This window comes from Microtus pennsylvanicus, chromosome 9 (assembly GCF_037038515.1).
Source record: "Microtus pennsylvanicus isolate mMicPen1 chromosome 9, mMicPen1.hap1, whole genome shotgun sequence".
NCBI lineage: Eukaryota > Metazoa > Chordata > Mammalia > Rodentia > Cricetidae > Microtus > Microtus pennsylvanicus.
In genome coordinates this window covers 51,606,137-51,621,658 of record NC_134587.1, presented here as the reverse complement: position 1 = coordinate 51,621,658, position 15,522 = coordinate 51,606,137, and the positions used below count along the sequence as shown (strand labels likewise).

Here is a 15,522-nt window from a genome sequence, read left to right as displayed (position 1 = left end):
TAGTGGCATACTCTGGTATTCCCACTCCTTGAGAGGCAGAGGCAGGAGACTTGTCATAAATCCAACGCCAATTTAGTATTGATACTGAATTTCAGGCCAGCCAGGATATAACAATATCCTGTCTCAAAAAGCAAGCAAACAAAATAAGCAAAATTAATCTTATCCAGATATACATCTCAGATACTGTTTGACCACACATCTGGGGACCTGTGGTCCTGTCAGGTTGATACATAAAATTTACTATCATCACTGTCTTATTTCTTAACTCTTCCCAGGCAGTCAAGATAGCATTTAAAGGAATTTGAAACCTAAAGCTGGGTACGATGGCTCATACCAGTAATCCTAGCATTTGAGAAAGCAAGAGGATCAGGAGTTCAAGGTCATCTTCAGTTACATAGGAAGTTAAGAAACCAACAAAATCCTGTCTCAAAAAAAAAAAATTTAAATCTGGTGACAAGTAGACAAGCACCAGGCAGAGGAAAATGACTCTTCATCTTCCATGAGCAGAGACACCCCCTTCCTCCAGCCTGTGGAGCAAGAACTGTGATATCAAAGTCAGCTCTGAGGACGCCACGTCAGTGTCCTTCAAAGTCTTCCAGAGGAAGAGTGCTCTGGGCTGGAGTACCACTCCCCAGGCCATGGATTCCGTCCCCAAGACAAATCTGCTTTCAAAACATACAAACATTTTGTTTTTTCTCTTGTTCTAAATACACAGATATTGTCATCCTGCTTTGTTTCCTATTATCCTCGTATATGTATGCAAAAGCACCTAGCCAATCAGAGACCTATTCAGATAAAAAAAAAACACTCAGAGGCTGAATTCTTTGGTTACAGGAGAGCCAGTGCTGGAAGAAAGCAGACTCTTCAAGGAAAGTCACAGGCTCACACAGCCTAACCCACGTGTAGCCAGCACAGCGAGTCACGTTGTAGTCCAGACAACGTTCATCCCCAAACTCATCACATAGGAGGATCCTGCCCAAGCTCACTCATATGAGCCACTCATGTGGCTCCAAGCGGAAGGGCTGCTAGCAGGCTCACTCCTGCGGTAGCTGTTAGACCATGTGCCTTCCCCACGTGACTATCCTATGACATCCTAGTTTCTATCACTTCAGAGTAGCCTCACAACATGATCTTGCCCAGAGACAAGAGACAGACAGAGGAAGAGAGAGGAGTCAGTTTTTTTATACCCCAATCTGAGAAGTAATGCCTTATCAAGTCAGCTGTCTTCTCTAGTCATCATGCCATCAAATCCAGCTTACAAGGGAGAAGAAGAGTTCAGAGGAACATAAAAATGACTTTGCATATATCCTTTTAAAATCACCAGAGAGGGGCTAGAGAGACAGCTCAGAAATTAAGAGTACTGGCTGATTTCCCAAAGAACCTAATTACAGTTTCCACGTGGCAGCTCACGACCATTTGTAACTTCAGTTCTAGGCCTGACAAATACCTACACATAAAACAACTTCATATATAATATATATATTCTATAAAATCACCAGAGACCTAAAGAATCTAAGGAAAATAAGTCAAACTAGGTATAGTGATAATAGGCCCAGCTATTACAGAGGTTGAGGCAGATGGACCCTTTGAGACAATGAGTTCAAGACCATACCAAAAAAAAAGTTATAAGTTCTTAAGACATCAACAAGGGGAGGGGGTTACAGAGATGTTTCAATGGTTAAGAGCACTGGCTGTTCTTCCAGGAGACCCAGATTTGATTCCCAGAACCAACATGGTGGCTCACAAGTGTCGGCAATACCTTATGGTCTCTGTGGGCACCAGGCATACATGTGAGTACAAAGACATACATGCAGGCAAAATATGCATACATAAAATAGTAATAAAGTAATAAAAAAGAAAGGCATCAATGTGTCTATTTTTTTTTTTTTAAATTTTCATCATACTCATCAATCCCCAAGTCTCCTTTTCTTTCCTAAGGGAGGTTTATGTTTGCTTCCTGATAATGTAAATTCCTTGGGGAAATAGTGCCCAGAGAAAGGTGAGAGCTGCCAAGCATAGTTGTCACACCTGTAATCCCACACTAGGGATACAGGCCAGCCTGGGGTACACAGTACAAGACAAATGAAGATTACATCATCAAGGAGGGGAAGGGATCCTTAGAGATGTCATAAAAAGAGAAGGCCTGAAACCACAGTTCCCAGGAGCTCCAGACAAATAGCACAATCACAGAGAGAAATAAACAAAGAAAGCTAAAACCCAGACTCCAAAATCCCTAGGCTAGAACCTGAAGGATCTTGTGCCCTGTGGCTGCCCATGACCATTAGATATATCAAACTTCAAAGACCCATATCAGTCAAGCATTCCATCACTGTGACCAAAAATACCCAAAATGTTAATTCAAAAGGAGAAAACATTTACTTTGGCCTATGATTTGGGGGGTGATTTTAGTCCATGGTTACCTGGCCAATTATTCACTGTGGGCCTGCTGCAGCATAGTACATCACAACAGGAGCACACACTCATCTCACAGGACCAGGAAGCAAAAGACAGGAAGAACTTTGAAACCCAAAATCCCCTTCAAGCTCATACTCCTTCCACTAAGACCTATTTTCTACAGGCTTCATTATCTAAATAAATACTCAGTCTTCAACAGAGGAATCTGGGGTACACTCAAGAATCAAACTGTAGTTACATAGACTGAAAACTAACCTACCCTTTCTTTGGCTCCTCATGGCTTCTCAGATTCTTTTTTCTTTTCTTTCTTTTTTGGGGGGGGAGAAGTGCATTTCGAGACAGGGTTTCTCTTTGTAGCCTTGGCTATTCTGGAAATTGCTCTGTATACCAGGCTGGCCACAGAGATCCACCTGCCTCTGCATTCTGAGAGCTGAGACTAAAGGCATGCAGCACCACTGCCCAGCACAAATTTTTATAGAATCTTAACAAAGGATACTTATATATTATTAATCACTTAGATTCAATTTCTCATCCGAATAGTAGGGTTGGAGCACATAAAAGTAAGGTAAGAACTTAATTCATTTATTTGAATTTATTATTTATTAGAATAAAATATATTAACATGTCTTGGCTACCTGATTTTGTTAAGACTAATGCTTGCTAAATGTTTAAATATAGCTCTAATCCATATATGAATCTTAGAAATCTTTGAAAGTTCCAATAAGCTGATCAATCAAACAGGATTTTTCAGGGGCTAGAGAGATAATGGTCCAGCAATAGGGAACACTGGCTGCTCTTGCAGAGGAGTTTAGCTCCCAGCACACACTGGGCAGTTCACACCCTTCTGCAATTCCAGTTTCAGAGGATCTAACATCCTCTTCTGGCCCCAGAGAGCACTGTGTACCACTGCAATGGCTGCAATCTGGGTGAAGGTGGAAACACCGGGAGCAAGGTGTAAGACCTCTTAAAGGGGTCAGTTTGTTTTTCAGATCAGCCCCAGTTCCCCTGACTGCTCTCAGAATCTATAAGTAAGAACTTATTCAAAGGATATGTCAGAACAAAGATTTAACCCAAATACCCAGAGCTCTAAAGTAAAATTTAAAGAAAAAATAAAAAGCTGCACCCTATGTTAAAAATTGTACATGGTCAAACAACCTAACTATCTGTAAAGAGTTAGGGCTGTTGCCAACCACAGTCAAATTACCTTGGGCTCTTCTTAATCCCTTTGAAAGCCATTCATAGCCCACTCCTATGTCTGACTATCAAACCTTGAAAAAAATTTATTCTTTACTAAGAATGTCTTCAAATAATGTCTGAAACTTGTTATAGGGTTTTCCTAACCTTGCTACAATCCACCTATAATACACCTGCTCTAAAACGAAAAACAAACAAAAAAAACAAACCTCATGTTATTTCTATTTTTGCATGTACTGTCTGTGTGTGCTTCGTGCCTGTGCAGGCCAGAAAGGGGACTAGAGCTTGAGTTACAGATGGCTATGAGTCACCATATGGGTCCTGGGAATTGAACCTGGGTCCCCTGCACTTACATGTTCTGCAACATAAGAGTTCAGGCAAGGTAGTATACATCTCTAATCCCAGCACTCTGAAGGTTGAGGCAAGAAAGTCAAATGCTCAAAACCAGAGTTGGGTGCAGTGGCTGTACATGTCTTGAATCCCAGCACTCGGGAGGCAGAGGCAAGCAGATCACTGTAAGTTTAAGCCCAGTCTGGTCTACATAGTGAGTTCTAGGACAGTCAGAGTTACACAGAGTTCCTGTCTCAAAACCAAAACAAGTTCAAGACTACCCTGGAACACCTAGCCTGATATTATAAAAAAATAAAGGAAAGAAAGAGAAACCAATTAAAGTCAGAGGTTAAATACTTGGTCCAAGCACTCAATGCTATTACTTAAAAGGATTGTAATTCAAAGTTTAGTTCAGAATTACGATGTCTCAGCATTATTGACTTTCTAAAAATGATTTAAAGCTATTGGGACTGGTTATATATATAGCCAAGCTGGCCTTGACTCTTCAATCCTCCTCCCTCAATCTCCGAAGTCTGGGATTACAGGCATGTACACACTGCTGACATTTGAGCTGTGTAATTGAGGCAGCTGTCACAGCACTGCAGAGTGTGTAGCAGCATTCTCCCACCCACTAGATACCCAAAGCTCTAACGACCAAATGCTTCCAGATTCTGCCAAATGTTCATTAAGAAACAGAACTCTCTTTCAATTGATATGTTAGCTATGGACAAGAAATAGACTCTTAAGACCCATTCCCTTCAACTACACCACACCCCTATATGTTTTCCTCAACTGCTAACAGTGTATCAGACCATGAACCCACCAATCTATTAACCTATTGAGGAAGTTAGAGTCTTCATGATCCAATCACTTCCTCTAAGTCCCTCATCTCTCACCCTGCTGCATTGAGAACCAAGCCTTCAATGCATGATCCTTTGGGGAATGTTTCTGATTAAATAATGAGCAGGCGAGGCAAGAATCACTAGGTTCATCTCTGTCATCCCAACAGTCATACTATTACAAAATTAGCCCTCCTGACCTTCAGGGCATGCACATGTCTGGAATCTACTCTCACCACCGGTAAGCAGAGTTAAACTACAAATTCTTTGTATATAAACAAAGTTACCACACTGGCTCATATTTCAGAGTGTTTTTCCCACTAATTTTAGGGTTTTCCCCTGCATGGCCGAGTATCACTATGTCTATACCTTACGAACCCAGAATTAGAAAGCATTCCAATAGCATTACAAGTTATTTCTTAAACAAATTATATATACCAGAGGTTAGAGAGATGGCTCAGCAGTTAAGAACACTTATTGCTCTTTCAGAAGATCTTAGTTAGTTCTCAGTTCACACTGCCTGTTCCGGAGGATCCAATGCCCTCTTCTAGCCTACATGGGTGTTAACCTGCATTTGAACACATGTATGTGAGCATACACAAAAATAAAACTAAAATAAATCTTTAAAAAAAGGAAGAGGATCAGGACATTCTAAGCAGTTTAAGTAACAGAAGCATCTTTTAGGCCAGTGAAATGGCTGTCTGGCTGTCAAGCCTGATGACTAGAGTTTGATCGAGACACATGTGGTGGAAGCAAAGAACCAACCACCGCAGGTTTTCCGACCCCCACATACAAACACACATATACAGGTGAATAACCGTAATTTTTAAATGATATCATTTTATGATCTATCTATCTATCTATCTATCTATCTATCTATCTATCTATCTATCTATCTATCTATCTATCTATCTATCGTGCTGGGGATCCATCCATTGTGTTGGGGACTTTACCCAGGACTTTGCACAACTGACTAGATTTCAGCAATGTGAATGTTATCTATATAAATTGAACTCTGTTTTAAGTAGGATCTGAAAGATTTCTCCATCTCAAAACCAAAACATTACTAAGAGATAGGCTGAACTCTTAATAATTTCCCAAACCAGAGAGATCAACTTTCCTAATCTGAATCTCCTTTCAATCTACTCCATCCACTAGGGGCACGCAGTAATATCACTGACTTTCATTCAAGTCCCCAGCCGACAGCACCCCCTTTGACTAGCCATCCATTTATTAGTGCACTAGTTTACCGAGGCATCTGTCTCTCAGTACAAAGTAAAATGAATTTTGGACACAGAACTAGGTAGAAAAATGAACTAAGATGAATAAACAAAAGTTTAAAATCAGTAACAGCATTCTAAGGAATAATCTTTAAAACTTCATTATGGGGGGGTGGGGACACAGTTCAGGTGGGAGAACGCATGCTGGGGTGGTCTGAATAGGGGACTCATGTATCTGAATGCTTGGCCCACAGGGAAAAGCATTATTAGACGGTGTGACCTTGTTGGAGTAGGCATGGTCTTGTTGGAGAAGTGTGTCTCTGTGGAGACAGGCTTTGAGGTCTCATATGCTTCAAGCTATGCCTTGTGGTACACAGTCTTTCTGCTGCCTGTAGATTAAGATATAAAACTCTCAGCTCCTTCTCTAGCACCATGTCTGCCTGCATGCTGCCATGTTTTCTGTCATGATGATAATGGACTAAACTTCTGAAACTTTAAGCCAGCCCCATTTAAATGCTTTCTTTTATAAGAGCTGCCATGGTCATGGTGTTTCTGCACAGCAATTGAAACCCTAAGCCTAGCATGCATGAAGTCTTAGGTTCAAGCCATTAGAATATATCAACCAGGATGGTTGTATGTATGTGTAATTCCAGCATTTGGAAGGTAGCAGCAAGAGAATAGTATCAGAACTTCACAGTCACTCTCAGCTACATAATGAGTTTGAGACCAGCCTTGAATATATAAGACTCTTGCTGAAAAAACTTCACAGTGAGCTGTGAGGGTAGCTCAGATATACACTGCTGACCTGTGCTGCATCACAAGGCTTAATCCCTAAAGCTATATTTCTACAAAAAAAAAAGGAAACATAGGTGTTTATTGACTTTCCCCTACAATGAATAGTCAATGTCCTAGTCTACAAACTAGTTAGACAAATTCATCCATCTTAGGTCTTATGGTAAAAAAAAAGTTTGAGCTTGAGCAATTTATAATTTATGTTTAATGTTAGACACCATCGATCTAGAGGATTAATTTTACTCATTTCTTAATTTTACTCCATAAAATACAGAGCCAAACCAGAGCTACAGTAGGTTTAATTTTCTTCTTTTCTTCTCAAAATCTTTACCTTAATTCCTCTCAACCATGCCTCTTAAAAAGAACTAGGCTAGAGCTGTAGAGATGACTCAGTGGAAGGACATTATCGCTTTTGTAGAGGACTCAGGTTCCATTCCAAGAACCCACATGGTGGTTTTATAACCATCTGTAACTCTAGTGCAAGGAGATCCAACAACCTCTTCTGACCTCCTCTGGTACCAGGTTCACACAGGTACACATACGTGCATACATACAGGCAAACACCTATACACATAAAAATAAACATTAATTTTTAAAAAGCGAGAACTGCCCTGTCGTATCCAGAAGAGTTTCCTTGTAGTCATCTATTATTTCCTGCTTCCTCTTTTGCCATGGACCTCAGACCCTGGGTGGAGGGCAGCTACGCACAGAATTCACAGCAGGTAAGACAGCATGTGCAAGACCTGTCAGACACAATTTCAGCCTGGAAAAGGCAGAGAGACACAAAGTCCTTTCCTGCCTAAAGAGCTACTAGCAGTTGATAGCTACAGTGAGAGGCGCAGTCAGTTTAGAGGTGCAGCTGTTGATGGGTAGACCATCCTTTAGTGAAGGCCACTTATCTAATGGTACATGGCAGTATAAACTGCACTTGGGGTGAAAATAGACAGGCATGTATATATAAAGTTGGCTGGTCTGGGAAGAGTAGGAAGAGGGACCGAATATGATCAAAATACATTATTCAAAATTCTGAAAGAATTAATAAAAAATGAGGATAGGTGGACTGGTGAGATGACTCAGTGGTTAAGGTCCCAGGTTCAATTCCCAGCACCCACATGGCAGTTTACAGTTGTCTAACCTCCACCAGATCCAAAGCCCTTTTCTGGCCTCCACAGGCACCAAGAATGTATATGGTGCACTGTTTTTCACAAGTTCTTTTTTACTTGGAATTTACTGTCTCCAGAAATTTCTGTGCCAAGCACTATACCAGGGATTTTGTAACCCTGGGATTGTTAAACTAATTTCCTAGTTTGCTCCAGGCTCAGAAAGGATCCCTCTTCCACCCCTCCTGGTACTGAGGATTTAGCTTAAGACCTCGTGCATGCCAAGAAAGACACCAGACATGGGAACACACAGAACTATGCAGTACCAGACACGGGATGAATTGGAAAGATTTACAGAGTGAACACTCTTTTACATTATCTCAGTCACACAGTTTATGAGCTGACATGCATGTGACAAGAGATGGATTCACATTCAGTCAAAAGCATCACATGTAAGTATGTGTGTAGGCCTATTCTGGAGCTAATGCAGAGAGCATAGGGAAGGAAAAGAGGATGGAGAAAGCCCCCACAGAGGCTGTGGTACATGCACTAAGTTTTAAAGAAAAGAACAAAGTGAAAGTATCCAGAAAAAAAAGAATAATCATGTACAAAAATTAAAGAGGAGAGAAGAAAAGTTCTGGAAACGGCAAACGGAAGATACGTTCAACAGTTCACTCATCTCAGTTTACCAGACTTTAGGTCCATCAGAGAGAATCTCTATGGCTACAGCACTAACAGTGGCTGGCAAGGCAGGTAGAAGTGAAACAGAGACAGCCCTCAGCTGCTGCCCTTAGGCTAAAAACTCTGAATTATGTTCAAGAGCAAAGAGGAAACACACGAGTCTCCTACACATGAGAAACACATCATCAACCTGCACAGCGTGTGAATAAATTACAGATTAGAAGCCAGGAACCTGGTCAGGAGACTGTGGAAGAGTCTGACAGTGGGGTGATGAGAAACAAACCAGGGCTATCATAAAGAATAAATAAAACAACGTTGCAGTATTTTTATTTTCTAGTTACCACCATTAGAAAGTTAAAAATAAAAGTGTGTGTATGTGTGTGCACGTATGTATGTACATACATATAAACGTAGTGGGCTTACTACTATTGATGGTAAGATGGGGGAGGGAGAAGTCACACGTCAAACCACAGGAAGCCTAATTTATGGCTTAGTCTACAAAGAAGCACTAGGTTAAGCAGTAACTACAGTACTGCCTGCTATGAAATAATTTTAGTAATAGTAAAAATTACACAATTTGGTCCAGCATGATAACTCGGTGGCTAAAGACATTTGCCATAATGCCTGACAACCTGAGCTAAATTTCTGGGACCCACAAGATGAAAGAAATGACTCTTGTAAGCTGTTCCCTGGTCTCCATATTTGTGAATACACACACACACACACACACTAAATAAATGCAAAAATTTAAGTTTACTTACTCTAATACATCTTATTATTCTACCACACAATCATTAAAATTTAAGAGAAACTTCACATTCATATTTTTTGGGCTAATTTAAATCTAATTTTATACTTTTCTCATTTGAACACTAAAATTTTAATTGGTAGGTTTGGTAAATATTTAGATTTCATAAAATTTACTGAGAAAAGAATAGATTTACATACCCAAGATTTCTTATGACACACTTTAACATTTTCCAGTGAATGATGAACTTGTAAATTTAAAATACAGGGCCAGCAAGATGCTCAGCAGGTAAAGATCCCTGCAGCCAAGTAGATGACCTAAGTTTCTTCCCAGGGACCCACATAGTGTACAAGGAGAAAACTGACTGTTATAAATTATTCTTTGACCTCCACATGCAATGCCCACACTCATATATACATACAAAATGAATAAATAAATGTAAAAAATTTAGATTACATTAAAAATTTACAGTATTTGCTGTGTGGTGGTGGCAAATGCCTTTAGTCCCAGTACTTTGGGGGCAGAGGCAGGCAGCTCTCTGAATTCAAACCCAGCCTGGTGAACTGGATGAGTTATAGAACAGCCAGGGGCTACAGAAAAACCCTTGTCTGGAAAAACAAACAAACAAAACTTAAGAGGAAAAAAATCAAAGTACTGGGGTAAAGACAGGTAGGGACTCGCTGTCTAGCCAGCTTAGCCAAATGGTGAGCCCCAGGTCTCAGTGAGAGCCTGCCTCCGGAAAAACAGGGGGTATGACTCCTGAGGAACCACAAGAGCAGAGCTTTGGGCTTCACTGGGACACACATACATGCACCTGCACACACAAACACATACCCACCTACAAAAAATCCAGTTGCTCAGGTATGCTAGCCAGCTTGTGGGTGGTCAGTAGCTCTATGTAACTATGACAGAGGGCATTTAGGCCTAAAAAGTAACAAAGGTATTGGCTTCTGCCCACTCCCGACCATTGGCATTTATATCTACTTAGTGTTGAGGATATCTGCATAACAGACAACTTCCAAAGTATTAATTATGAAAATGGTGCCACTGGCCATATCCTCATTATTGTATAGCTTACATTCTCAACTCCAATACCAAGATAGGTAAGAAAGGAAATCTTCAAATAACTAAGTAAAATTGTGCTGTGCTACCTAACACATGAAGCACACTAAAACATGGTTGTGGGATGGACACTCTTTTCCATGGCCCAAGGAACAATTCAGTTGTCTGTGGCCTATGTAAGTCTTATACTATTTTCCTATTAACTACTTAAATTTATTAGACTTTATTTTTAAAAAGGCAGGAAAAAATACTTTCAACTGTGTATTTATTAGGAGCGTTACAGTGGAATGGTTAAGAGCATAAGCTCGCAGTCAAGACAGCCTGGATTCAAATCCTGGTTCTATCATTTATTAGATGTGTGTGTGTGATCTTGGCAAAGTATTTGGCCACTCTATGGTTCAGTTCCCTGTTCTGCAATACTGTGCCTCAAGGAAATAATACACAGAGAACACTTGGCACATAGTAGCTGTTCAGCAAACATTTCTGTTAGAAAGATGCCAGAAAAGTTTAAATTATGACTAAAGTCGAAGCTAGGCTTCTTAATTTTCCATGTTCCCCGCATGATTATACCTCGGGGCGGGGACGACTTGAAGTTCTCAAAAGGAGTATCTTCCATGCAGTTACATTCAATTAAAAAAAAATTAACAAGAAACTTCATCTATTGACCGGGTAATTATGCGCATAGCGGCAGCCAAGCAAACAGAAAAACACGAAGCTAGAGAGGAAGGCTTTACCTGCTTTTCCGTTTTCGAGGTAGTTTCTCCACTGTGCCAGTCAGTCTACAGACCAAACAAATGAAATCCGTAACTAAAAGAGAGCACACCCTCGGCCTCCCCTTGCCTGTGGGGCACTCCATGTACCACCCAATGGGGCCAGAGGCTGACCACAGGTTGGCCGGGTCTACCTCTGACCTGACAAACCCCTCAAGTGGCTTCCCTTCCTTCCCTCGACCAAGCGATCCCCGGACTCACTGGTCCCCGAATGCCCCGTGCCTCAATGGTCGGCTCCCCCAAACCACCCGGCCCGTCGGCCTCATTGTCTGCCCGGAGCCGCAGGCCCCCCAGCTCCCCTCGGCCGCAGCCCCGCCCCTCAGCCCCGATCCCCCGCATTCCTCGGCCCCCGGTGGGGCGCGCGTCCTCCGCTCCAGTCCTGCACATCCTCGTTCCCCGCCCCGACGAGCTGCTCGCTCTCCGCGCCCCCAGATGCTGCATGCCTGCACCCCCGCCCCTCAGGGCTCGGCCGCTCCCTCGGCCCCAAGCCTCCGCCTGGCACCGCAGCCCGCCCCACCTGGGGGCCAGGCGACTCCGCGGCTGCTGGGACTGCCGGGCTCCTCTGACCATCCGGCTCCTGCTCCGCCGCGGGAGCTGTTCCGGCGGCCGCAAGGCTCGCTCGGGATGCTGAGGCAGCGGAGGCTGGAGTAGGCGGAGAGACGGGAGGAGGGCCTCGCGCCTCGGCCAGGCTAGCCGCGGGGCCTGCCCCCTCCGCGCCTCTCCTCGGCTCCTATTGGCTGAAACTGCAGCGTGCCTGAAAGTCTGGCCGCCGATTGGGAGCTCGGGCCTTCACGTCCCGCGCGGCCCACCCTGAGGTTTGGTTGAGACTGCAGGTGGCGGCAGAGGTGCCTTAAATACTGCTAGCAGAGCGGGAGGAGCCCTGCGCGCCACCGTGCGCCAGAAAGGGGGAATTGCGTCTCCGGCGCCAGACACCTGCTTCCAGGTTCTTTGGTTCTGCATCCTGCATCCTAGACATCTGCTAATTCCCCCGCCTCCGCACAGCCTCAGAACCAAATCAAGCACTGCACTTTCTCCAAATATATTCAGAAGTTCGAGGGCAAAGCAACTCTTCTTCACAGCGTCGTTCTGAATCACCTCGAATGCAGTCCCTGCCAGCATCTTGCAGAAATGATCTCGTCTCAGTGCTACCCTTCAAAGAGGTCACGATACCAAATTGTAAAGATCCAGCAATATAAATATGTTTTAACAGCAGGAAAGATCGTAAGCTTTGGTGGAAGCTTGTAAGAAAGCACGAGAATTTCTTTAATTAGCACGAAAAAGAAAAAAAAAGACATTGTAAAAAGAACCAATTGCAGTAACTACAAATAACGTATTCCATTTTGAAAAGCATAAAACGTACTGCTTCTTGTGTAAGCTAGCCATTTTGTGCCATTGCAAATGATTCAAAAATCTACATCAGTTAATCAGTTTTAGTATAAATTTCACTGCATTTTGACTCAAGTATACAAAACAACCACCACGTAAGTACAATAAATATTAGTAACCTATTCTACTCTAACAAAGCTATTTTGAAAATACAGATTTATATGTATTGCATCTGAAGAATATAATTTTGGGAGTGGGTGGGTTTTGAGACAGGTTTCTTTGTATAGTCATGACTGTTCTGGAACTCACTTTGTACTCCAGGCTGGCCTCGAACTCAAAGAGATCTGCTTGCCTCTGCCTCCCTGGTGCTGGGATTAAAGGGGTGAACTATCATGCTCGGTGAAAAATTTAATTCTTAAGACGAGTAATACTCTGTATAACTTTATTCCTATACAGAGTTGTCAGCAAGATCCTAAGTTCATTTCTTCCTGCTAGATTCAGGAGGAGGCATAAAATTTTCTCGAGTCTCTTTCATTTTAGAACACATTTTGTTTAGACACACCAACAATGCAGTGGCAGAGATATGGCTCAGCAGAGTAAAAGGTGCTTGCTGTTCAAGCCTGACATTGTGTGTTCAGTCCTGGAACGCACAGAGCAACAGACTCTGAAGTCTCAGACCTCCACGTGCACACACACACACACACACACACCTGCACACACACGAAAAAAATAAAAATGCACGAGGACAAATATTCCACAAATCTCCACAAATGGATAGTATCCCAAATAGTGAGATACGAAGTTTTCCACAGAATCAAATGTATTTGATGCAATGGGTTCTTCTTTATTTCTAAATGGTTTATCTTGTATCCATCCTTGATGCTAAGATGGCTTTCCTCTTATGAGAAATATGGGATGCAGTAAGGTATAGTGGTATTTTATTTTTTGCAATGCTGAAGAGCTCTTATTACATTTAAGAGAGGGAGGAAGAGGGACGGTGTTTCAGGTAAGAACATGTAGGGGGACAGAAGTCAACTTGTGGGAGTCAGTAGTTTTCTCCTTTCATCTTGTGGGTCCTGGAGACCACACTCTGCTCATTAGGCTTGTGGCAAACACCTTTTCCTATTGAGCTACCTTGCTGTCCTACTGCTGACCCCCAATATGTCCTCCATAATTGCACTATAGGAATTTTGAAGTTGTATTTATCTGTACTGGTGTTTTGCCTCCATGTATGTTTGCACATAACACGCACGTCTGGTGCCAATGTAGGTTCCCTGAGATGGAAGTTGCAGATTGTGATTTGCCATGTGGGTGCTGGAAATTGAACCCTATGCTTCTCTGGAGAGCAATATGTCCTTTTAACTACTAAACCATCTCTCCAGCCCTGTTATGGGATTTTTAAAAATGGCTTTGACTAGAGAAAATATTACCAAATGTCTGTTGTTTCCCCTAAATGATGTAATTCTAGAGCCATAGTCACCAATTATTTCAATTTTAATTTTCTACTTAATTATTAACTCAGCAAGAAACCAAGGAGTTTTGGGTGAAGGGATCCTGCTGTAATCTTGAAATATCACGCATGACATTCTTACTAAAATCCTCTTCCTACTACCCAACATTTCCACGACTGGCCTCTCTGAAGCATAGACAATCTGTCAACAGAACTGCAGCTAACTGTTGGGTCTTCCTAAATGTAACCTTCATGTTGTGTCCAAGTTCTATCATCTCGATTTCTGGGCTCATGCATATTCCATTACCCAGCCCATTATTTGTGTCTGCCCACACCAGACACTTCCTCCAAATCCCTGTACTAAAGTCTACACTGTGGGACTGGACTGGTGGCTGTAGTTAAGAGCGCTTGTTTGCAGAGGGCCTGGGCTAAGCCCTCGCCCAACGAGCCATGCCTACCCCGTTCCAGGGTGTCTGATGCCCTCTTCGAACTCTACAGACATAAACGCAGGCAAAAGAAATCACATACATAGAACAAATAAATTCTTTTCCTTAAAAAAGTTATACTGTTAGTAGCCATGTTTGATGACCCTGAGTTCCTCTTCTTAATCACACGGATTTTGATCGAGTCCTCAGTAGATAGCAGCTTTGGGCCAAGTACTGGTCATTTTGTGGGTGCTATTCTTAATATTATAACCAGCTTCACTTTATTTTTGAAAAGAAATGGAAGATCAGAGAATTTAATTTGTTCAGGGTCAAAAAGTTGCAAAACCCAATAGTGCTTAAAAGAGAAGGCTTGAACAGTCACTGTTTAGTGCCCTCCAGGGGGTTCAAGTTCCAGTTTTCCTGAGATCTTGACAGCTTACCTGTCCTTTCCAATTCCATTCTCTCAACCGGGGTAGGGTGGGGATAGGAGCAATTTAGACATACATCCGTACCAAGAGTACCACAAGATATAAGCTGGGCATGGTGATATATGTCTTTAATCTCAGCACTTTGGAGGCAAAGCCAGGTGGATCTCTACAAGGCCAGTGTGGTCTACATGGTGAGAATCTGTCTCAAAACAACCAGTGCCCCCAGACCTCAGAAAAATTAAAAGGATCACAAAATAGGACATGTACAGGCCAGGAATGTAGCTCAGTGGTTGACTGCTTACCTAGCACGCACAAGGTCCTGGGTTCAATCCTCAGTACTGCAAAATAGGGCATGTTAGCATTTATCTAAAATGCTTGATTATAGATTAAAAAAATTCCACTCCCATTTCTATACAAAATGCTCAGAACCATTTTCAGGTACTCACAAGAGTGGTATATACTGCAATAAATGTTTTTGTATAAACGTCATACATTGTTGAATTAAGAACCACGTTAGCAATCTAGGCATAAACTTAATTCTCATAAGAAAGGTACATATTCATGTGATGAAGGAAACTTGCATAATTCTAGGGGACTTTTCAAATGCAGGGGGGAAAAAAGGTTAGTTCTGTTTATAAGTCACACCGCCAAGTGAAAGAGTAAGCATCTCTTTGAAAACATAAATTACATGAAATGCTACCTTCTTCTCAGGGATGTATACTATAGACTACATTAGATAAAA

General features: G+C 42.2%; 1 protein-coding gene across 4 annotated transcripts in view; it reads right to left on the bottom strand.

The window, feature by feature from the left end:
- Positions 1 to 11,949, bottom strand: part of Scai (suppressor of cancer cell invasion) — a 151,626-nt gene extending 139,677 nt beyond the window's left edge. For all 4 annotated transcript variants that reach the window (XM_075986042.1, XM_075986043.1, XM_075986046.1 and 1 more), the window contains exons 1-2: positions 11,669 to 11,949; positions 11,116 to 11,160 (exon numbers count right to left, since the gene is read on the bottom strand). In XM_075986042.1, coding sequence (XP_075842157.1) covers positions 11,116 to 11,160; positions 11,669 to 11,721 — 98 coding nt within the window. In that variant the 5' untranslated portion in view covers positions 11,722 to 11,949. The remainder of the gene's footprint in view (positions 1 to 11,115; positions 11,161 to 11,668) is intronic.
- Positions 11,950 to 15,522: the final 3,573 nt, after the last annotated feature.